Source organism: Balaenoptera physalus (assembly GCF_965194825.1).
Source record: "Balaenoptera physalus genome assembly, chromosome: 13".
Classification (NCBI taxonomy): Eukaryota; Metazoa; Chordata; class Mammalia; order Artiodactyla; family Balaenopteridae; genus Balaenoptera; species Balaenoptera physalus.
Window position 1 is genome coordinate 95144155 of NC_138892.1, and position 25706 is coordinate 95169860.

At 37.9% G+C, this 25706-nt stretch overlaps 2 protein-coding genes across 2 annotated transcripts in view; one reads left to right on the forward strand and one right to left on the reverse strand.

Annotated features, from left to right (window-relative positions):
* Nucleotides 1-25706, reverse strand: part of LOC309641685 (uncharacterized protein) — a 406435-nt gene that overhangs the window by 193630 nt on the left and 187099 nt on the right. The gene's annotated exons all lie outside the window — the stretch shown is intronic.
* SLC15A5 (solute carrier family 15 member 5) overlaps nt 4435-25706 on the forward strand; it is a 109503-nt gene continuing 88231 nt past the window's right edge. The window contains 2 exon segments of the mRNA XM_082421981.1: nt 4435-18509; nt 22569-22791. Coding sequence (XP_082278107.1) covers nt 18149-18509; nt 22569-22791 — 584 coding nt within the window. The 5' untranslated portion in view covers nt 4435-18148.

Consider the following 25706-nt stretch of genomic DNA (forward strand, 5'->3'; position numbering starts at 1 on the left):
TCACAGCCTATGCCTTTCACTAAAATGCTGCTGATTGCAAGTGACTTCCAAATCCAAACAAGCATTTTAGGTCTGTTTAATAGATCAATACAGCAATTCGCTCCTGGACCTCTGAAATCATTTGTTTGGACCTGATGGCTATGTCATCAGATTGAGGTGTATACATTAGCACGTGCAGGGAATTACACAAATAACTTGCATTGAAAGATGTTAAACCAATTTAGATTGTGTGAAGGAGGTAGCATTTAACTCATTTCCAAGTGACTGGGATTAAATGGGTCATTATAAAGGCGATGCCTTCAACGAGCATCACAGAGGAAAATAAACCTTTTGGCCAAAGAATACACTCCATCATGTATAGATGCTTCAGAATTTCACTGAGCAGAGGCTAGAAAGAAAACAGTCAAGAAAACCTAATATAGGTTGAAGAGGTTTTTTCCTTCTCTTTTTTCTTTTTTTTTTTTAATCACTTCTATTTGACAGTGAAAGAATCTCCCAAGGGAAATAGTAGACGACCTGTTGCTTGATTCACTTAAACTCAGTGGACAAAACACCAGAGGGGAGCAATTTTGCCTCAACTCCCCAGAGGAACAGGGTCTATGTGGAGCTAATAATAATTTTCCATCTCTAATTTTGATGACACGAAAACCACGGTTATGTGCTTATTTGATACAGTGTTGGGTTGGATTCTAGCAGCAACATTTCATATCAACTGAAGTCTGTTAATTACGTGCGCCGGGACACCAGCCAAAAGACCATTACAATAGTCCAAAGGGAATAAAATAAAAAGTTTTAACATGGATCCTTCCATCAGCAACAGAGGATTGACAGTGGGAGGAAAATTTCATTACAGCTGAGGTGTGACTCGTTTGTCAGGTGTTGAAGTAAAAGAGGATTCTCCATGAGAGAAACAAAAGAGATACCTTGAAAAGAGAGTTAAAGGAAGTTGTCTGCTGATCAGTAAATGACTTGAGTGTGTCCACTGATGCAATGCTGGTAACGGTGAGGTCCTATAAGCATTCATTCATTCATTTATTCAATCATTCAAAAAACAGTTTTATCACCAAGTACTTTGCCAGATGCTGTCAAATTGAAAAAGAATAATACTCCATCCGTGTCTGCAAGATAGAAGGACAAAATGGGGAAAAGAGATATGAATAGATAATGATAAGTGATATCTTGAAGCACAGTGTTATAGAAGCACAGAGAAAGAACATGTCACTTTCCATAGAATGAAGTGTAGGGACATCATCCTAGAGGTCAGGAAACCTGACATAATCTTGAAATACGAATAAAACTTAGCCAACTGGAGAAGTTAGTATTCATGAAATAGGAGACAGCATGGGCCACAGGAAAGAAACTAAGGCCAGAGTTGTGGTGGGAACTGTATGTAGTTTGGTGTCGATGAAGCAGAGAGAGTTGCTGAAGGATGAGAAACAGAGAGAGGCCAGATTACGGTGAGCACTGCGTCTTCTCAAGGAGCAAGGGCTTCATTCTGGGAAGTGACACAGTAAACAGAGGATTATGGCAGCTGAATAGAGAGGGGATTATAACGTCACCAAAGTGGAGACAGGATGATCAGTAGGAAGTCTCCTACAGTAATTACGGCAAGGCATCACGAGGGAACACTGAATAAGAACATTAAGGGTAGAAAAGAGGAGACGATCTGAAAAATATCTGAAAACAAAGTGGGTACAGCCATTGACTGGATGTGAAGGCTAGTGAAAGAAGCCTCAGAAGCTTAAATGAGAAAGGGGAAGGGAGGATAATGAAAGGTAACAAGAGACTTAGCCAGGACAGAAGCTGAAAGAAAACATCATAAAGACCTGTAGGGAGTCATCCTGAGTTCCTAAGTAATCCTGGTAAACCACGCCACCTTCCTGGGCTAACATCCTTATTTCTACTTGTAGTACTTGGTTTGATGTCATTTAATAACACATCCAGATCTATTATATTTGGTTTTCGGTTTGTTTTTGTTTTTTTTTTACTAGATAACATATATCTGTATGCTACACGTAGAAGTGCCTACACACATTTTGGTTGATTGAATTTGAATCTAAATGTTCTAGTACCCACTGTGCCTTGCCTTCTTTCAAATAAGATGCCAAGCTAGTTTTAGAATGCTCTGTTAGGCCCATCGTTTCTTCCTCTTTTCTTTACTTTTCTATTAGTGTCTCTAACAGACTGAAGCATGACGGAAAGTTACTATCCAATCTGATCATCCTGCAGCACAATTCTGATATGAATCAGCATTTTCACTATATAAATCTCAATTTTCCGTTCAAATGACCAGTATATAAGGCATTACGTTTCCTGCCATTTGGAATCTCTGACTCATTCAGCGCTTACCTGTAAGTATGAGAGAGAAAAATGATAAAAATCAAAACATCATTTTGGTAGCTGTTCGGACAGATGAGACACTAACGTGGCCTTTCTATTCTAATTTTTACTAATCTGCTCTGACATATAAATTTTTTCATTCATTTAATGAGTATTTATTGAGCACTATTTTGAGGCCCTTGAATGTTTCTGTGGGGGGGAGGAGAAGAGCAAAAAATCCTGCTGTTATAAAATTTAATTCTACTATAGGGAAACGTTCAATTAAATATGTGTGTGTGTGTGTGTGTGTGTGTGTGTGTGGTGTATATGAAGAGGAGTGGATAGATGGATAGATAGATAGATAGATAGATAGATAGATAGATAGATGACAGATAAATTAACAACTTGAGCAGAGTAAGGCATATTAGATGAGGGGGTTCCTGGGCTGTGGGACTTGCAATGCTAAAACCAGGAAAGTCCCAGGCAAACCAGGACAAGTTGGTCCCCAGAGTGTAGAGCGGGGACCAGTAAGCAATTTTAAAGAGGAAGCTTAGCGTAGGCCTAATTGAGAAGATGGTATCAGAGCAAAGCCTTGATGGAGGTGAGGGAGGTGGATCCGTGGTTATCTGGGGGAAAAGCATTCTAGACAGAGGAAAGGGCTGAGGAAAAGGCCCTACGATGAGGACATGTTTGGTGTATATGGACATAGTGAAAATATGGACCCCAGACAGCAAAATTAAAAGAGTGAAGTTTTAATCCAACGAGCAGTCCTCAAATGCAGTATCTTCTACTTAACTCTGATATTGACCTCTCCAAACTCTCAAGGGGAATACTTCCAATTATTGGAAATATAAAAACAATAAGTTTAAATAGCTAGAGAATGGATAACATTATATTTGTGCTGAATCTACAAACCAGAAGAACTTGAACCCCCAATTCATTGTGGCCGTTCTTTAATATCCTTTGAGTCATTTAGACTTTGTCAATATAAATAAGCCCAACATGAAACCAATCAATGTAATTTTTCTTCTGCATATTTTTGCCTTTGCCTTAATAATCAAATATGAGTGTGGGAATCCTAAAACATTCCATAAGTATTTGGTACAACCGTAATAACCCCAGCCTTTCTCCGTACCAAGACTAAGTCAGTATTTCACAAGAAAAACAGGAACTTGCACGTTCACATTATTTTAGTTCTTGTTGACAGCGTATCTGGATAATTCACACTGAAGAACATCTTTAGCTGAGAAGGACTTTAAATGGATTCATTAAAGCTCTTGTTTCAGCAAACCATGCAATTGCATTAAATTTCATATTCATTTTGCATGTCGTGGGCAGAGTTTACCTGTTCAGCCAGAGTGAACACTTCAAATAAAACCGGATTTACAGACACCAAGTCTTTCCCCCCTGGTCATTTTCTACTCAAGGATACATTTTGGCCTAACATGTACCACATCACAACAGAAGTCCCTTTCTTTTCATTTTTTACTACATCCTAAGCAATTTCTCCAAGGACTTCCTCAGAGTTATCTGCAGATGGGAAAGGCAATTCACAATGCAATAAAATTTATAGCTCATAAAATTATGAATAAGCCAAACGTTAAAAAAGAAAAGTTAAACTAGGTTTAAAATGATTTTTATAATATCCACCACATGAATTGACACAGAGAATGAATTGCAAATGTAAGGGAAGGCAACAACTAAATGTTCTGTGCTATCTGGGTGCTAAATGAGGACTGTCGGCACAGCACAAAGAGATTCAGGGAATAGTCACTGATTTCTCTCAGTAGAGGTGGCCAAAGTAAGGTACAAAGTAGGGTTTTTTTTTAAAGCAGATTAACTGGGTATGACTATAAGCAAAACCCCCAAAAGGAAGAATTTGGAAATTAGATGATGAAATGAAATGAGTCAACCCAAATCATCAGTGTGGTTTTTGTTGTTGTTAAAAAGAATAAAAATGCAAAAGGAAACAAAGAATTAAACCATCCAAACTCTTTTTTCTCTCAGTAGTAGAAGTTCTTTTTAAAAAGAAATATTAGAATACTTACCAATATTCAGAATAAGCTCAGTTTTCCACTTCACTTGCCTCCTTAACATAGATACCCTTGGAGAAAATGACATTAGAATTTAGATTGAGGAAAACAGATATTATCAATATCTAATCCAGAATTGTCAAGTCCCCACAGGGTTGAGTCTTTGGTGGTCTTCTCTTCCTACCATACACACCTTTTCTGGATGACCTCATCTATGCTATTGGCTCCAATGATTATCCACACATTGATGATTCTCAGGTCACCATCATAATGGCTCATATTCTCATGTCCCAGGTCCATATTTCTATATCCGAATATCTGAATGTTTCTTGGTAACTTCAACCATATGCCCAAATTCAAGGTAAATGTACTTTTTCTTCTGTATTTTCCATCCCAGTTAAGTGTCATTCTCCCAAGTGTGTGTGGGGACCCGGGGAGGGAGGGGATGAAGTCACCTTCCATACATCCCTCTGGGGTCAGTATCCCTGGCCCACTCCATCCAATCAGCACACTTAGGCATCAATATCTAGGACATGTCTATTCGTTTATCTCTTCCTATCCATTTCCAGTATTACTTTTTCTCAGGTTCATTCGGGCCTTTTGCCTACTTTGCTCTTTATCACTGGAGATTGACCTCTGAAAACTCTGTTTCTGAAGCTCCCTTACCAATTGGACTCTACTTCAGTTTGATCAGTTGGGGGACGGGGGTTGTGCACATGTGGAAAATTGGAGGCCTGAGAAAGGTGACAGTCCAGGAATACCCAGCCACACAGGGACCCAAATACTCCATGTTTACCAGGCTGCAGGGTTTTGCTCACACTGTTTCTCTACGTAGGGTTCACTTTTCCACCTTTTCCACAAGGCAAATTCCCACTTTCTTCACAGCCAACTCAAATATCATCTGATTGTCCCCTCACCTCAGGGGAATAAATCCCTCCTCTTATACAGGTGTCTTATATGGGCATTAAGGAACATGCTCTGAGCCCTTTGAAAACACGTTCAGTACAGCACTTAATGTGCCAATGAAACTGGTCCCTCATCAAAGATACCAATACCTTGTTTATTATTAAATTACATAGGTACAGTTTATTTCTTATCTAACTTGACATTTGACTCTTCAGTTCTTCCAAAATCTCCTGGACAATCCCACCCCGGCCATCACTCCCATTTCCTTCCTACATTCCCACATAAGCAACTCTTTTTCTGACTTAAATATTGAAATCCTTCTACCTGCCTTGTTCTGCCTTTGTTTTACTCTCCCCACCCTCCTTGAATGGCTTCAACCACTCTTATGGTTCCTTTTAGCCTCGGTAAATACATGACTCTTAATCTGTATCTCTGGTCCAGGTTTGTCTCCTCAGCTTCAGATATGAATATTCTGGATGTCTATTTCAGTATGTCCCGCAGGGTTCTCAAAAGCAATATATCAAAACTTAGTCCATTATCTTCTTCATCCCCCCCATACTCTCCCGCTACAAAACCCTTCCACTCATCTGTGTCTCAGCAAATAGCACTGTGAAATTTCTCCATCCAGAAACCTGGGAGTCGAGATTGATTTTCCTTACCCTAGCACAGATATTTAAATTAGTCAGAAATTTTTGTAATGTTTTCCTCCTTCATGACTCACTAATCTGTACCCTGCCTTCTACCCTCATTAAAACACCCATAAATAGGCTGTCATCATTTATCACCCTGTTTACGCCTTTACTAGCCGGTTTCTATGGCTTCCTATCCATTCTTCCCATTGCTGCTGGAAAGATGCCCCTTGTGGCTCTTTAGAATATAGTTCTGACTCCATCAACCCACAGTTGGAAATTCTGATGGCTTTCTCCTGAGGTCAGCATAAAATCTAAGCTCTATATCATGACACAAGACCCTCCACAATTTTGCCCCATCTCACTCATCTCTCACCCCTCCTTCTCTTCACACTGTGCCCTCATACTATCAAAATATCTGCAGTTCTCAGACTCTCAATTTGGTTTCACACTGGACTGCTGTGGCCCACTCCACCCTCTTCCCAGAATGTACTTCCCTTCCTTCTTGACCTGGATCACCCTTTGCACCTCGAGATTTCACTGAGGCATTACCTCTTCCAGAAAGTCTCTTCTGTACAGTCTCCTTCAGGTGCACTTCACCTGTTATCCCATGATGCCCTGTGCATATTTCTACGAAAATAACTGTCACTGTTTCCTAATTGTATTTTTATTTGGTCTCTACCATCAGACTATGAATTCCTTGAAGGCCAAATCTCTGCCTTTTTCTCTGGCCACCCCCTACTTATTACAGCTTTCTAGCACACAACAGATAAAAAATAAATATTTTTTGAATGAAGGAAGTAATCTTATCATAGTTATATGTATATGTATAAAGCATATCTAAAATATATAATATACTTACTTGAGGAAATTGAAAATTAAAGATGACTTTATTCACCTTTGACTCCCTAACATCCTAGCAGAGTGCCTGACACACAACATGTGCCTAATAAGTGTTGAATTTTTATTGGTCCTAAATGGCCTAGATGGATTGATTTTGGTGCTTCAGTTCATTGGAAAATCATGCCAACTCTCTGCTCTCTTTTCCTATGCACACTACTGAGTAGGTTAGCTGTCAGTCTGTCATTTGAGGACGTATATTGGGCAAAGCACTGTGAAAAGCTTAAAGGGTTTGGTCTTTGTTCTCTTGAGATTTTTACAATCTAAATACATACATAGATGCATATATAAGCTTAATATCCGAGTCCATCACATGGACAAGATAGACAGGATCTTACTAGCCCCATAAAATATTTCACCACAGCCCCTACGCTCCATGGATTCAGAGATAACATCGTTCCCATTTGTATACGCTGCTTTGCAATTCAAAAACTTTCTAAAATCCAATATCAAGAGCTAGGAAGAGTCAGAAAAAGACATCTCACTCTATGAGATAACTTGCTCTAATTTCCTCATTAGTGAAAACGACATCATCATAAAGAATATCTGCCAACAATCTGATATAAAAATGTACATGCATCATGAAAAATAATTGCTGTTCAATTACTACTGAATTATAAAGCCGTCATACAGGTGCAATAATGCAAGAGCTTTGAAAGTATGAAAAACTGCTTAGCTTAGGTAATTACATGTGTTCGACTAAAGTCCCCAGAATAAAATTTGCAGAGTTTGAAGAAACAATGAAATCAGAATCAAAGTGCCATTTATAATTATATATTTTTAAATTTTCTGTTTCTTCTCCTGCATAAATTTTGAAAGGACAGGGATAATTTTTTAACTCTTGGGTCCAGGGAGTGAGAGAGAGATACATAGCTCTTCCTTTGCTTTTTACCTTCCCACCTCTCAAATTGGATCCACAGGGACAGTACTACCAAGATAGAAATCTAGCCATAACCATGGTAATTGCATCTTTTATAATAGTTAAATCTTACTTATGCCCTGTGCAGAGTTTACATATATGAAAAGTAAAATTTATAGAAAGGCAATTCTATTACTACTGTGAAAAAGATATATTTCTTATAAATTTCCAGGGTCTTTAGCAAGGGAAATTAGAATCAGAAAACTAGAAAGCGCCTTAAATATCATATAATCCAAAGCCATTGGTCACCATATAAGGAAACTGAGGTCCTGAGAATTTAAGTTTATTGTACAAATGTGTGTAGTTAGTAGGAGAACTGGGTCTAAAAGCATTTCTACAATATTATGGACTTGATTAAGCATAAACTTTACAGGTCCAGGTCAATTTCTAATTTTCAAGATATTCAACCTTCAGAGCTCTATGACAGATTTTTTACCCAACTACAATGCTATAGAAATAAAATTGGACAGGCAACAAAGGGGCATGAATTTTAGTGCAGGACAGGCTGTTAATTAGTTAAGTTAGCTTAGACAAATCACTTCACCTCTCAGACCTTCAGCTGTAAAACAAGGAGCTTGGCCAAAATGCCCTCTTCCAGATTTAAAATTGTATAATTTTGACATTAGGTGCTAGTTGATCTAAAATGATGAATTTTAAAAATTAGAGGCCACCAATCCTACCCCTGTACCCACATCTCCAATCCTCCTTCACCCTATGGTAAGATGCCTTCCTTAAGCAAGCCATCATTCTTTCAAAACACATCTGTAAGTTTATGACCAAGCTCATATTCTAAGGGAATGATTGGTTTAAAAGTGGGTGCTTTAACATTCATCAACATTTTAAGTTTTCAAGGCCAGTACTATAGAGGTTAATGATTTCCTTCTACATATCTTCCCTAAAATTGGTGCAGGCAAAACCCAAAACTGAGGTGAATGACAAGAAATTAGTTTTACCTTCACACTGATTAACATAGTATGTGATTCATCTGCTTACTTTTTTCTTTTAGTGAAGATATAATCTAGTGTTAAAAATAACAGCCAAATTGTTTAGTTTACTCCACGAAATAAAAGAAGAAGTGATTCAAAACATTAAAATTAAAATCAAAATACATGGATGGACCTAGAGACTGTCATACAGAGTGAAGTAAGTCAGAAAGAGAAAAACAAATATCGTATGTTAATGCATATATGTAGAATCTTAAAAAATGGTATAGATGATCTTATTTGCAAAGCAGGAACGGAGACACAGATGTAGAGGACAAATGTATGGATACCAAGGAGGAAAGCAGGGGGGTGGGATAAATTGGGAGATGGGGACTGACATATATACACTATTGATACTATGTATAAAATAGATAACTAATGAGAACTTACTGTAAAGCACAAGGAACTCTATTTAATGCTCTGTGGTGACCTAAATGGAAGGAAATCCAAAAAAGAGGAGATATATATATATACGTATAGTTGATTCACATTTCTGTACAGTAGAAACTGACACAACATTGTAAAACAACTATACTCCAATAAAAATTTTTAAAAATAAAATAAAATAAAAGGATATGGAGCGAGTGGAACAAATACAAAAATAAAATAACATAAAGGCCATTCAGCTATTTAAAAAAATCAAAATAGATTACTGTTCTGTGATTAATTTCAAAACAACTAAAACAAATCCATTTTGCTACCTTAATAAAAACTTTAAGCTTATCTGAAGGTTATTGTTCTGGGGTATGTTTAGCAGAGACTATGGTCTCCTATAGTCTTCTCTAGGTGCTTTTCAAAGGTATTACATAGCGCCCCATAAATTCTCATGAAATCCACATGGTATTCAGTGGAGGCGATTAAATAGTAACGTTCTAAGATGCTTTTGCCTTGGAATGTTTAACATCGTGCCAGAAAGTGTCACTGGGGTTATGTTTCACTTCCACTCAAAGCAGGAAGTAACTCTTCCCACGTACACTCAAACGGTATTTGATTCACCTCTTTCATCACTGATTGGATATTCCACAGGTGCCTCAAATTCAATATGTCAAATGGTAAAGATGACCTGACCCCAGCTCTGTTCCTTAGTGTTGAATAGCACCTCTATCCACTGCAATATCTATTCTAGGTCCTACTCATCATCCTTGATACTCTTAGTTCCTCGCACCACACATCAAATTAGTCCTAAAGACTCTGCCTCCAATTTTCTAGCAAATCCTAGCATTTATTTTTTCCATTCATTCTTGCCTACATTACTACACTAGTACTTTGGGTAGTGGTGGTAGTAAAAGAAGTAGCTAGGAATTACTGAGTCTTGTCAATACCTCTTAACTTGTGCCCAAACTTCTGATCATGAGTGGAAAAAAATGATTTGGTATGAAAGACTTTAGTCCTTTATACCCTGCTTTATTGTAGAAATTTGTTCTATTTGACAGATCCAACATATAAAAGAGGAATGACTTCAGGACTCAGTTAAATTTCCATCTTATAAAGCCATTTATGATCTAGGTTTTTTCTTATCTCTTTAGCTTCCTCACTCTTTTCTCCCACACCCCTGGAGCTCCCCAACCCAGGCCTTTTGAATCTGCTTCTGCCTTGAACCATTAAAAACAACTTCTTTTGGTCCTTAAAGGGTAAAATGCTCTATATTATGGAGAGCATGTCCTCTGTTAGGAAGAAGCCTCACCTTATACATTTTTCCAAGGCTGAATTCTGTCCCTCTAAGGCATCCAAGCATGGGTATTGCTTCCATGGAAATCTCTCTGTAGACTTTCTGAGGTTGGGAAACAGGCACTGCTATAAGTTCTGCTGCACTTTCTTCTTCCTCCACCATAGCATGTAACTCACTGTACTGTAGTTCTTGCTTAATTGTTGCTTAATTGTTGCTATTTCTCATTATGTGGTAAGCCCCATCCAGCCAAGGTTGCTATTTTGTCATCATGGGCTCCCCAGGGCCTGGCTGCTACTAGGTGCTCAATAAATACTGTTAGTAGCCAGATAGGGTCCACTTGGTGCATAACAATGCTGTTGTTTCCTTCACAATATTCCTGAGAACATCTAATCCTAAACTAATCTTTCATTTATTCACTCAAGAAGTCAATTAGTCATTTATTCATTCAAAATGTTTTCATATATAGGCATCAAGTGGCTTCTACCCAAGTATTAGAGTCAAGATCCTGGTAGCAGATTAAAAAAAAAAAAAAAACTAAATGAGCAACACTTCTTGTAGAACTCTGTGTGAGTGAATGTTATTTGTGTCTGGGTATATCACAGCCACTCTCAGCCACTAGACGCAAACTGAAATAACATGCCAGGCACTGTTCTAGTCAGTGAGGTATAAAGATAAATGTGAAACCACCCCTACTCTCAACACATGGTCAGTGAAGAAAATGTAAACTAATTGAAAACTACGTATTAAGAGAGATGTACACAATGTCTTAAGAACACAGAGAAGACTATCTTTGAGAATCAAAAGAACTTTGAAAAATTTGTTTTTATTGAAGTATAGTTGATTCACAATGTTGTGTCAGTTTCCGGTATACAGCAAACTGATTCAGTTATACATACAAATATTCTTTTTCATATTCTTTTCCATTATGGTTTATTACAGGATATTGAATATAGTTCCCTGTGCTATACAGTAGGACTTTGTTGTTTATCTATTTTATATATAGTAGTTTGTGTCTGTTAATCCCAAACTCCTAATTTATCCCTCCCCCTTTTCCCTTTGGTAACCATAAATTTGTTTTCTATGTCTATGAGTCTGTTTCTGTTTTGTAAATAAATTCATTTGTATCATATTTTAGATTCCACATGTGAGTGATATCATATGGTATTTGTCTTTCTCTTTGACTTAACTTCACTTAGTATGATAATCTCTAGGTCCATCCATGTTGCTGCAAATGGCATTATTACATTCTTTTTTATGGCTGAGTAGTATTCCATTGTATATATATACCACATCTTTATTCATTTGTCTGTCAATGGACATTTAGTTTACTTCCATATCTTGGCTACTGTAAACAGTGCTGCTATGAACATTGGGGTGCATGTATCTTTTCGTATTAGAATTTTGTCTGGATATGTATTTTGTCTGCCCAGGAGTGGGATTGCTGGATCATATGGTAGTTCTATTTTTAGATTTTTAAGAAACCTCCATACCGTTCTCCACAGTGGCTGCACTAATTCACATTCCCACAAGCAGTGCAGGAGGGTTCCCTTTTCTCCACACCCTCTCCAGCATTTGTTATTTGCAGACATTTTAATGATGGCCAGAGAATCAAAAGAACTTTTACTGAGAGTGTGATACTTATGCTGGGGTTTAAAAAATGAAGAGGTTCCCTGAGTGAATGGAAAATGAAAGTATTCCAGGCAGAAGGAATAGCATGTGAAAAAGCATGAAGAGATAAAAGAGCATGCCATAGTTGTGCAACTGTGAGTATGTGATCCAGCTCCGTGGCAGAACTGCAAGGGGAGATTCTTGTTACAAGTCAGGAACTTGATCATAAAGGGCTCTATGCGCCAGCAAAGAATTTGTAATGTGATTCCATAGTCTAAAGGAGTTGTTCTCAAACCTTAAGCAGAAGATCAAATTGATCAAATTCAGATTAAAAAAAATCTCCGGGGCCTTTATGGAGATTTAAATACAGGAGTGTTTTCCAATATCTTGGAATTGGAAATGATTTTAGGTGATATGTGGACTGAGCATTAAATAACATGGAATCCTGTGAAAAGTGGTTGCTTATGCATTATCTTCCAATATTTTTTATCACATAAAAGAAAAAGCATCTTATGACTGTAGGCTCTGGAGTCAGGTCACATAGGTTCAAGTCCCTGCTCTCCTATATATTAATTATCTAGAATAAGTTATTTATATTCTGTACCTTAGTTTCCATTACTATAATAGAGGTTTCGTGAAAATAGTATTTACCGCCTAAGACGGTTTCAAAGATAAGTGAATGAATGCTTAGAACAGAGCATGACCCAAAAAGCACTTAATAAATGTTAACTGTTATTTTAAATTAGCATTATAATATTCATTTTTACCTTCTATTTATGGCAAGTGATTCTATTTATGGCAAGTGATTCCATTTATGGTAATCATTTTAAATTTCCTTGTTAAATAGGCTTACTTTATTTTTGAAAGTAAATCATTTTAAATGACTATTAAGTAATTAGTATCAATATGGCAAAACTCAGGACAGTCAGAGGGGCAAGAGAGTACACAAATTGATGACAGTGATGTACAAATGACTGAGGTTTGACGTAGAAGGAGGCAATGTTGGAGCAGTGGTGCAAGGAGAAAGGTTAAGAGCTCAAGCTAAGATAAAGCAGAAATGGTGAAGGAAAAAGATGGATTTGTGAAATATTTAACAGATTGGATTGACAGCACTCCCTGCCCACAAAGTCGAGGATAGTTCCTGGCACATGGTAGGTACTCAATAAAAACTTTCTGGACAAAGGTAGATATAATAGATAAGGAAGAAATAAAGAGTCAAAGACATAGTCTAGTTTGAATATTTGAGTCATGAACTAGAAAGTAGAGCAAGAGACGAAGGATCTGGAAAGAAGATAATGAGTTAAGCTTAGGATGTGATGAGTTTGCCTTTTCAGTAGAAATCCAAATGGAGAGGTCCACCCATTTACCAGGAACCCAGGAGAGATGTCTCAGTTAAACATACAGAACTGAGAGCTATCAATTCCCTATTCTTAAGCTTGTCTTTCTCTTTCGTTCTTGATCAAAGCAGGAAGAAAAATAGGGGCACTATGGGTGGTGTCTGTAGAAGTCAGGATTCTCCAGAGAAACAGAACCAATAGGAAGTGCAAATATATAGTAAGAGTTTCATTTTAAGGAATTGGCTCACATGATTATGGAGATTTGTTGAGTCTAAAATCTGATCGACGGGGCTGGCGGGCTGGAGACTCAGAAAAGATTTAGAGTTCAAGTTCATAGGTAGTCTGCTGGAAAATCTGGAAGAGCCAATGCTGCAGGTGAAGTTCAAAGGCAATCTGCTAGAGAATTCTTCTTCTTCTAGGGGAATTAGCCTTTTGTGCTACTCAGGTCTTCAGTTGATTGGATTTAGCAAGCTGCTTTACTCAAAGTTACTGATTGAAATGTAGTAATAAATGGCATCCAAAAACATCTTCACACAAACATCCAGAATAACGTTTGACCAAATATCTGGGTAGAAGTGGCTCAGCCAAGTTGACACAGAAGATGAACTATTACAATGTACATGCGATAACTCATTCCCACCTTACTTACTTTATACAAATACACCTTCTATGTGGACTTCAATGCAACAGCAAGATTCATAATAATCATTGCACAGTAGAGGAAAAACCCGTTAGGAGTGCAATGGCCTTCATTCTTAGTTAGCCTCAGAGAAAGGAGAATGATGGTACATTTTCTATGTTCTTGGGACTGTATGAGCTATGATCTGTGGGGGACGGAAGTAAATCTCCTTCACACTTGACAGAAGGATTGAGGTATAGATATCATACAACTGTCAGAGCCTCTTTATAATAGAGGAGTAGGGGTTAACACAGAGAATGTCTTTTTCCCAAAACTAATCCATAGCCCAATGTGTACATTTCTATTTCCAATTTACAACCTGACGATGAAGCACAAATTGCCCTCCAACAAGTCTTTGATGCACAGTTTTTAATAGTTAAATTATAGTAAGACCAATCCCCATGTTCTTGACATTGTTTTCAAATAAGCTACGAAACCTCATAGTCAATGGAATTAAATGGAATTGATAGGCCTAAAAGAACAAATATCTTCCACTGACCTTTGTGCATACCATTTACGGAGAATTATTGAGCTAGAAAAATCTTCCCTTAAAAACACTTATTAAGGGACTTCCCTGGTGGCGCAGTGGTTAAGAATCCGCCTGCCAATTCAGGGACACGGGTTTGAGCCCTTGTCCAGGATCCCACATGCCGCGGAGCAACTAAGCCCATGCGCCACAACTAATGAGCCTGCGCTCTTGAGCCCACGAGCCACAACTACTGAGCCTGTATGCCACAACTACTGAAGCCCGTGTCCCTAGAGCCCGCGCTCCACCACAAGAGAAGCCACCGCAATGAGAAGCCCACGCACCGCAACAAAGAGTAGCCCCCGCTCGCCGCAACTAGAGAGAAAGCCCATGCACAGCAACGAAGACCCAATGCAGTCAAAATAAATAAATAAATAAATTTATTTGAAAAAGATTGTCTTAAAAAAAAAACCCACTTATTAAGTGTTTAGAGGACCTATGAAGAGTTATCCTGTAAGTACACATAAAATTTGAAAGTATTACAGCAACACGCTGTAAAATCATTTTGGAAGACACTACAGTTTTCTCAAAATTCATAATCAACTTGGAGATATTTTATAGAAATGCTTTTTAATCCTGCATTGTTAAAAATAGCCTCCTTAAAAGCAGGGCTTACATTTCTGGTATGTTCCCAACGCAACCCTTATGGGATCGGATGCATTCAGGTTCTGGGTGCTCAGTAAAATTCATGTGTAGTCATTAGGTCATCAAATAAGCTTCTGGCTAATTCTTTCTAATAAATAAGATACGTATTTCAATATCTACAAGTATGGTCAACGTTATTACCCCACATGTTGACATGACTTTTGTCTTTCCAATGAAAAATTCTACTGATAAGTATAGTTTTTACATTCCAAAAATAATACAGGCTTTTTAATTTTAAAAAATGCCTGAAATTTGCATTGTAATTTGACATTATATATCAAGATGCCTAAAAACTTTCCCACACTTTAACCCAGTAATATTGTTTCTGAAAAACTAGCCTAAAGATATAATCTGGGAATGGGAAGCTTTAAGCACAAATATTCATTAAAGTATTGCTGATAAAGTTGTCTTTTCTTTTAAATGTGGTTTCATGGTCCAAAGTTAAAGAAAGACTGACTTATAACTGATCTGAGACAAATGTAACTAACCCAAAATGGAGGAATAGTTAAGTGAGCTACGTATCTATCTATAAACGCAACCATAAAAATTCATGTTTACAAAAAGTTCACAATGGCATGTTAAAGTGCTTATAACATTACTTACAAAAGGGGTAGAAAACATATTATACAGTAATTTTATACAATTATACAATTTAAATATTTAAAGCCTACTAATAAAAACTAGCCATGAGAGGACAACATCAAAAGAAATGCTTCAAAAACATTCACTGTTTTTTTTTTTTTCTATTTTTAGACATTTCCCAAATTGTATCTAATGTGCATACCTGTTTCATAATGGAGGAAAAATGTCACTTTATTAAGGGTGGCACGGAGGGGGAGGGGCAGAGAACAAGCCCGAGGGTGTTGGGGGTAGGATAGGGTTGCCTAAAGCTAAAGTATGCCTAAGTTCCCACTTAAGGGCTCAAGTGTGTTGATAAAGATGGTATACAATATATCCTGCCAAGTGTTATTCTCAAGTGAAGTTGGAACTTGTCCTTTAAGCTCATTCTGAGCTTGGTATTGAGAAATACCAATAAGAAAGAGGTGCTTTGCTATCGTTTCAACAATACTCAGCAAATACTGTTGCTTTCCCTGAATAACCACCCTCACACGACAGGTCCCCACCACGTGTGTCATGTTCTTGGGCAAGGATGCACAGAGGAACCAAGAATTCAAACATAATCATCATCAGGCCCCAGGAAGAGGCGGTGCTACCCTGCTTGGGAAATCACACTGCAGGAGACCTTTGTCAGATACTGGCTAAATATATCAGCCAGTGTCTGGGGACCAACTTTCCCTTCCATTTGCAGCAAATAAAAACAAAGTATCACTGAGGACTCTTTGTAAATCACAGAAACCTAATAGGGCTAAGTTAAACCAAAATTGATTGGAAATTGAGTCCTTTATAGAAGGAAAAACTAATCATGTCTCCTTAAAGGAAAAGGACCATGGTGGCACTGAGTTCTCCATCAGGGCCACGTGGGCAATCCCTTTTTGGTAAGGCCATCTGACTCAGCTTCTACCATGTCTAATCTTGTCATTCCACTTATGATTAAAGTTCCTGTGGAAAAACAGCAAAAGTACTATCTTAGACCATGTGCTGATCCCCTTTGCCAGTAGAAAGTCCCACCAGGGTCTCAAGTATAGACGGATGTCATTCCCCAAAGGTAGGATGACTACAGGTTGGGGTTTGCCCTAGACGATCCCAGTGTGTATCTGTTTTTTAGGAATAATTGTAAGTAGCATCACTTTCACTCACAAACGTGTCCAAGTTTGGATAATAAATTGCATGATCACTCTATACAAAGGAAAAACAGGGCATTGTTACCAAAGGGGGGAGAAGTGATGCTGAGTGGATGAAAATAGCCGCCATTACAATGAGACTCTTAGAAGAGGTCAACACAAAGTGTTTTGCACCCAATCTCTCAGGTTAAAGATAAGAATCAGAGTCAAAAGCTTTTATCAGTCTTTTGCTTTTGACTCCAACATGAAAATAACATTCCTGTACTCAACCCCTATGTTTTGAATTATTATGACTTTGACCCAATAATTCCATTCCCTTGTCTTCCTATGTCCTTGCTGCTAAACCCCTAACTGTTAAAATGTTCCCTTTTACGGCTGCTTTTTAAGCTTAATTCGTGCTCTTCTGCTTTCCGAAACAGAATGTTAACATCCATTCACCAGCTGAAGGGTCAGGGTGATACCAGATGCGATATTCCCCAAAGCATGTGTAGGATAGTTGCTGTACCCCTGTTGCTGACTAATAATGAGTCAAATAGTGCCTTTGGTTCTGATTTCCTCCGAGAGGCTGTTCTACAAGCCTGGGGTCAACTTAAAGGAAGACGGGTTTTGTTTAATATTTTCTCTTTTCATTAGTACACTTAAATTACTTTCTTGCAAACTCTGCTTGTTACCTAAATGTACTAGCACTTTTGTTACCTAATTAGCTTTCTTATCAGAATTCCAACCAAAAATAACAAGAAATGTAATAATGATAAGATATCCTGCCCCCTCAAAACAGATTTCCTTTTGCGCTTTATCTCTTGGTACTGTTCTGGCTTGTTTAATTAAAGTATCAGAAATTATTAGACTCAAATTATTTCTTGATCTAGTGCTCAAATTCTCCTGAAAAACTGCTTCTTCTGCCTCTGTATTTAAACTTTATCAGTGTGAGGCAGATGAGTTTCCACACGTATGCAACTGGATTCATGTAATTCAATATAATTTTGGAGAAAGAGCCTAATTTAGCCTCTAAGTAATTAGACGAACAAATCAGATTTGGCTACACTGAGCTACCATGGTTTAAATACTCATGTCTTTTCTCTTTTGTGCTCTTGGATCATCAAAATGAACATTAATGTGCAAAAAAACCATATGAAATTTAGCATGGAGTTGTGAAATTCAAAGCAAAGATCTTATTTTTTTCATTAGAGGAGTGGGAGCAAAAATCACCAAGTTCAAGCCACTAGCATAAGTAGTCTTCAAGGAGGGTAGTCATGTCTGTTACAGGCTTTAAAAACACCGATGAGAAAGTACCCTTAAATCACAGCATTGAGAAGGAGAAAACCATAAGACATATTGGTTATTTGTCTTCATCACACTCTGTGAAAAAAATTCAAGTTGGAATCTGTTTGCTTCTGGTGGAGCTGTGTGAGAGGTCCACTTTCTTTGAAGTCGTATGCAATATGATCCCCTTTTGCACGGTCAAGCTTGGCTATCACAATTACCAGGCCGCCATTTTGAACTTGTGTTTTATTGGAACGTCGATCCTTACCCCGGTGTTTGCAGGATGGCTTGCTGATGCATGTCTAGGAAGAAACAAACTAGTACAGGTTTGCTTATTTCTGCATTTTCTAGGTAAGTGTCCACTTCTGACTGGATTGTTTTACAACTTATTTTAGTGGATTTTTATTAGAACGTTTGATTTATACTGTACCCACTTTGTTTTTAGCATAAGATGTAATAAATGAGCTAAGAATGTTGTTTCAATTTAGTTTATTCTCTGTATTATTTGATGGAGACTACTAAGTGTGTGTGTGTGTGTGTGTGTATGTGTGTGTGTGTGTGTTAGAGGAGGCTTTGATACTTTTATCATTGCACTGATCATATTTTATAATAATTATCTCTTTAAATGTCTGTTTTCTGTACTCTGAAGAATGCCCTCCTTTCCCCCCTTCCTACCACAAGCCAAAATTTGTGACAAATTCTATGTGAAATATGAAGTTCATTTGCTTCACAACTAAAGTGAAATGTGCTAAAAAGTTGTTTTGAAGTTCATGTAGAATAATTGAGAAACGTTTTCATCAAAAGGTGGTCTTTTAATTAGTCATATAATAATTAAGATTGCGCTTGAAGACATGATTTCCATATTATGAAGTATGGCTACATGCTAAAAAATGAATGGATTTAACTCTACACTGTGTTTCTTTACATAACAAAAAATAAATAGATCTACAAAAGTTTGGGAGTGACGTGATTGCAAGCAATGTTGGGGAAATATCAAATTTGTTTGATATGGCATAGAGATCAAGTTGATGAACAGTCTAGAAATTTAGGCTGGAAAGTTCAGGTTGCTTTTCTAGACAAGAAGGAGTTACTGAAGATATTATGAACACATTTGTGAAATGCTTCAATAAACAGGATTGACAATCACAGTGAGAGGTTAGAGAGAGGACAGAAAATCTCAGGATGTTGGTCTAGGTGATGGAGAAGTGTCAATCCAGGAAAGAACGTAAAACCATAAAAACTCGTCAACTATGTGAGGGCACAAATATGATGGAAGGACAGAAATTAACTCCAAGTTCTGAGCTGAGGAACTTAGGTAGGCAGTTCATCAAAACTGACCGGTGCAGCAGAAATGCAGTTTTGGGGGACAGGGGAGGTGAATGAGGAAGTGATGGGTATCAGGTACTCAACCTACACACAATTCCAATCAGATGGTAAAGTACCATTCACTGAATCAATCAGAGCGTGATTCAAACTTGTAAACTTCTTCATTGTTTCAGTTCCATGAAATAAAAACTAAGTCACTGCATGGCAAATATTTGTTCACCATTCCATAAGTGTTTCTCATTGACTACTCTGTGCTAGACGTTGTTCCAGGATCTGGAACGCAACAGAGAAGAAAGCAGTCTCTTTTCTTATGAAGTTGACTTTCTGATGTGGGGAGAGAGAAAATCGAGTAATAAATAGCTATTATGTTGGGTGGTAATGTGTGATGATGAAAAAAAAGCTGGGGAAGGGGACAAGATAGGCTAGAGAGTGACAAGGTGGCTCTTCTGTGTCAGGGAATGTTTTCTGATGAGGAGATGTTTAAGCGTGATTTACTCTTCTTCACTTGGTAACAGGCCATGCCAGTAGCAGTAGGTAACTTCTTGTTTAACATGGTGATTCCCGTCAGTCTAAATTCCTGTGTAAGTCATCAGACTAGGACTGAAGTCCCAACTTAGAATTTGGCAAACAAAAGGCAAGTCGATTCCACGACCATTCAGTTTCCTACTCAAAGTTGTTTCCTGGTGTCCCCCACTCATGGCTGTCATAAAATTCCAACCAGTCACTAAGTATCAGAGGTTCTATCAAAAAAGTGTCTTCGGTCTGTATGGCTACAACCTTAGCTCAAAAATGCAGCCTTCATCTTCTTGACCATTACAATGGCCTGCTTACTGGCTGTCAGTCATCAGTGTGACCCCAATGCTGTTTCTACCAAAAAACACTGACCTCCTGAAAGAATAAATCTATACGTTGGCTCTATTATCTAAAATGTAAAAGCCAATTTAGTTTATAAGAACCTTTAGAACCTGTCCCAAATTTACCTCTCCAGACTTCTGTCTCAGTACACGACCCCAATCAGGCAGAACTTCTCACGGGCTTCCCTACTTTTCTAATGTTACATCTGCTCTTTTCTCTGTCTGAAATTGTCATCTTCCTTTATCTTTCCATCCCATATCCGAGACATGAAAACTCCTGGCCCTTCCTTCAAGATTCATGTAGTGTTCGTGGCTAGCTCCTCTGTGCTCAGCCCCACTCTGATCATACCCAAGTGATTGCATTTGCCCCATTATAATTGTCCACCTGCATGTGTGCCTTCTCCGATGGATGCATTAGCTCCTGATGGGAGGAACCACCAGACCCCCACCACCTAGCAAGGGATATGACACATCATGGTGCTTTATACAGAGCTACCAAGTACAGGTGTGCGGACCGTGCACTGCACAATAGCACACATCAACAAGGAATCTTTTTATCTTATATGTCAATGACTTGTATTTTTATTACATCAATTTTACAGCAGATAGAAATAAAGTTTTGACCTATTGCAATCAGTGTATTATGACGTTTTTCAAAAGATGGAAGTAAAGTGCCTTTCAAATTTACACAAAGGTACCACTAAAAGAATTTGTCTTTAAATAGATGGCTGCTGCAAGAAGCAGTTCTTCTGTCCATCCTCTTTGGATAACCCTTAGCCTAGCCAGACCTCACGTGACACTTCCAGAGATAAAGACTGAGTGGCAGAGAGAGAGAGAGAGAGAAGTTACCTGCACATCTGGCTCACCTTAACAGGAAACATTTCAAACTCAGTAAAGGGCCCACCCTCATGGCAAATCAATCTGTTACCAAACAACTATTAAGGGCATGCATTCTTCACATTGCAAAAGCCACTGTATGGGAGATGGAAACATTAGACCCAATTTTTGCCTTTAATACCCTTATAGTCTAATTGAGAAAACTAACCACATAAAATGACTATATAAAAATTTATACCAAAAAGTGTGAATGCCAAGTTAATAAAACAGAGGTGAAAACTAACATGAAGAAGCCATTTTTCCCTAATCAAATTGACCCCCCAAAAAAAAGTGGTGATTTGATCATGTGATAACAGGAATTTCAAGAAGCGGGAGATTACAACTGGGTTACTCAGTAACATTGGGTAAGTCACTTAGCCTCAACAAACTTGTTTCTTTTTCTTTTTCTTTTTTTTTGAAAAATCAGAATTAAAAAAAAATCTATCCTCTGACATCACAAAGTTTTTCCAAGGTCAAACAATGTAGTATGCAAAAATGTTTTGCAAACTATAAATAGCTTCGCAAAAGTATGGAATTGAGTGGTAATTATTAGACAAGGAAAGTCTTCAAGTTTGGTCCTTGCAAGATGGAAGTGAGAAGGCGGCTCAACCTTCTTTTTGTTGGTTTGTTTTTGTTTTTTGATTGAAGTCTGGTTGATTTACAATGTCGTGTTAGTTTCAGGTGTACAGCAAAGTGATTTCAACCTTCCTTTGTCACTCTCTCCTCCCTCCTTCCCACTGGCACTGCATTACTCACCTCACACCCGTCCCCAGCCTTCTCACTTATGTGTGTGGCAAAGGAGGCTCCAAGCCAGTGCAGGAAAAATGAGAGAAATAAAAGGGATTTAAAAGGAAAAAACGAAGTAGAAAAGGAAAAGAGAGGCTATGTTCTCCTCTAACTACAATAACGTTTTTCTTAAAACGTTTTCTTTAACAGGCTTCCGAGATGTCTGAGATCATCGCAGTTTCTCTCACTCTGTTGATTAAGAACAAATAACCCTTGTGAACGGTGGTTTTTCTCTGGGGGTGGGACTGCAAACATCTTTAGTGTCATCAGGTATTTCTGAATTGTTTTAACTTCGTTAAAATGGACACGATTTGCTTGTACGTTCTCTGGGAGACAGTTCAAGTCTGAGGGGAAAAAAACTAGGACTTTGGATTCATTAAAAACATATATTGAGGGAAATAGTTACATTTAGGAAAATCGTATTACCTCCAGAATTGCCATGATTAATATTTTAATAAGACAATTGCATAACGAGGCTACTTTCAGAGGAAAAACCTTATTTCTGATGTGGTTTGGTGAGTCAGTGGTCTATACAAAGTTATTCCTTTTTTTTTTTCTCTATCTATAGGCTCTGCTTTGTTATCTGTGGCTGCTTTTCCCTTGGAGCGTTTCTACATTGGCACTTATCATATGATTAACAACATACCAAAAAAGGAACAGACCAGGCTGTTTCACGTAGCACTGGTGGCCATCTGCCTCAGCACAGGAGGAATAAGGGCCATCGTCTGTCCACTGGGCGCTTACAGCCTTCAGGAGTGTGGATCCCAGAAACAAATGTCCTTTTTTAACTGGCAAGTAGCGCTGGCTAGGAGAGAAAACAGGCATTCTCAGGAACAGACATTCCTCCCGCTTTGGGCATTTCTCATTGTTTGCTCTCTGGTCCCGTTTTGATGATGGTTGTTCAGCCTTTGTCATTGATTGGGCTGGGTGACAATGGGACAATACCTTTGACAATGATTCAGCCAGTAGTCTGGGAGCCTATGAGTCAGGTATAGACCAACACAGTTTACCAGCACCTTCTTGAAACACACTGATGACTTTATCCTCCAAGTAAACAAGTGTGAGATGGCATGTCATATTGAATAGAATGTGGCTTTGGAGCCAAACAGGCCTTGGTGGAAATCTCAATTCTACTTCACACAGTTGCCTGACCTTGGTCAAGTCATTTCTTCTTTATGAGTTTAACCATTTCTGAAGGGTTATAATAATACCTCTTCCTGGGTTTTATTAGAGGTAATAATATGTGTATTACTGGGAGAGAATGTGGCACATAGTGGTAATCAATAAGCGGTAGATATTATTAGTTACATCTACATTGTAATAGACTAACACGGCCGAGATTATAAATTCAGAGAGAAGATGAAAAGGATGGAAGAAGTATTTTACAATTCGTTAAAACATCAACCAGCATCTCTATTTCACATCCACTTCATCCCCAGCACCTGAAAGAATTTGTATTCCATGGAAATCAAACTACATTTCTATACATCTTTGTCTCTCTTAGTGAGTTCTTATACAGTTTTATGTGTTTTCAAGGAACCAATTTTTATTATCAAATGCAAATTCAAGGAAAAATTGAGTTTGATCTTAAGATAGAGTATTTCAGCATTTAGTAGAGAATCCTGTTGTTGTTATTGGCATTCACCAGTTGACGTCAAATATATTGGAGATATATTGTCTTTTGCTTCCTCTTCTCTGTGAAATGGGATAGCATAATTTTTCTAAAATATTCTGCCATTCCATCAATGTTAGCAATGGATAAAAGCAATGCACAGACAGCATCAGACAAAATGTTTAAAGAAAATTCATATTAAAAGCATTAAATGAAAAAAATTAGAATAAATATTATCTAGGTACATATAGCTATCTAAGACAGTTCCTTTTTCTTTCCATCTTTCTTTCTTTTCTTCTTTCTTTTCTTCCTTCTTTCTTTCCTTCTTCCCCCCATCCCCCAATTATATTAATATTACAAAGCACTCAGGCCTATTTTGGATTAAGTCCAAACGTCAGAGAATAATGCAGTTTTACCAAAGGTGGAAGGGACTTTTTACTTCCTTACAGCAAATTCTGCCTCCTTGGCCTGCCCAAAGGAGAAAGAAAAATCCTTCTTTTTTATTCTATTCGGAGGTTTTAATCCTTAATTAGCAACATCATTTTGATTAAATAAGACTCTGGAGGATTAAGACTAAAGAGCAATCAGTTGTTCTGAAAGATAGCTCTGGAGAATTTATTGTACTGTGGTCTTAGTCATTCAGAGTCGTGTTTAATCAAAGTGACATTTCTCAGTGTTGATTACAAAGGAGACATTATATGAATGAAATATTTCCTTGGGGAAACGGAGGGGACACCCAATGGGTTTGTGCTTTAGGACATTGGAAAGGCGGGGATGAGGAATGGGGTGAAAATGAATTCCTGTAGCCAGGCCAAATTTAGGATGAACACATTTCGATTTGCTTACTTATTATTTCCTGATTTCATTAAAATCTCTGATAAAGGAATCATGCAATATTTTTTAAAGTTAAGCACCGAGAAATGTGTATAAAGAACCAGGGTGTTATTCTTTAATGTGATAAGAGACTGTAGAAATAATAAGCTCCTTGAAGGCTGAATATGGTTGGTTTTTTTCTCAGTTCAAATACTAAACTTTTATGAACAGCTGCTTGTTGCACTTTATAGAAATGACTGTTCATTCTATTCTTGTACATACCGCAGGGGTTGGTGGCAAGATGGACAGAGCCCCTGCTGGGCAGCCAGATAGCTGGCAGGATCCTGGCTCTGTCACTTAGGAGTCTTACGGTTTTCGGCAAGTTCCTTCACCTCTCAAAGCAGAATGGGGATACCTTGGAGGGCTGTTGTGGAGTTTTTACACAAAGTATCCTAGCACGTTATAGGCATTCAAATCAGGGTAACTATGACTGTTATTATTAAATGACGAATAAGTCATCAGCTAAAATCATTGTCCAACTTCTGGGAAAGAGGAAGGCCATTTAGGAGAAGGCCATCTTTAAAATGAGCAGCCCATTGATTTATAATCTATTTCTCCAAGTCAAAAATGCCTCTAGAAATTACAAGCTTGGTTAATATAATGAATTTCAGCAGTGTCTTTAAAAAAGCAACACAGCACTTGAACCTATAACCACTTGAAGGCTGCATCCAGTTCTGTTTTCAGCACAGATGTCAGATGTTCATAGTTACGGGACCCTTAATGAGATGTGTCATTGCATCTCTACCACCTAAAGCTTCCCGATGATCATGTGAAACAGTATAGACTGGCAGTCTAAAGCACTGAAAGCACCACTTCCGAGTAGAGCTGCCAAATGTAGGTGAGAAAACCCCTCCGAGCCAACATCACCATCTGGTACTGGATCTTCCTCAACTATGTACCTCACTGAAAGAATAAAGCTAAGCTCCCTGAAATCAAGAGGCATAATAATCTGCCAACATCTCTTTGTGCCATCATCCAGATCGGAACCTGGCTCTTTCAGCATTTTCCAAAATCTGATGTGTACAATAAGAGTTACCATACTGGAGATCATCTAGGTATATACACCTGTGCAGAATCTTTTCTGGAAACAAAATGAATGGTGAATAATTAAGTCTGTTCATGACCATAATTTTAAATCCTACCACAATTAACCTTAAATCTTGCTTCCTCATGCCTCTACTTATTTCACCTGATAATTTGCATCCCATCTGCATATCATAG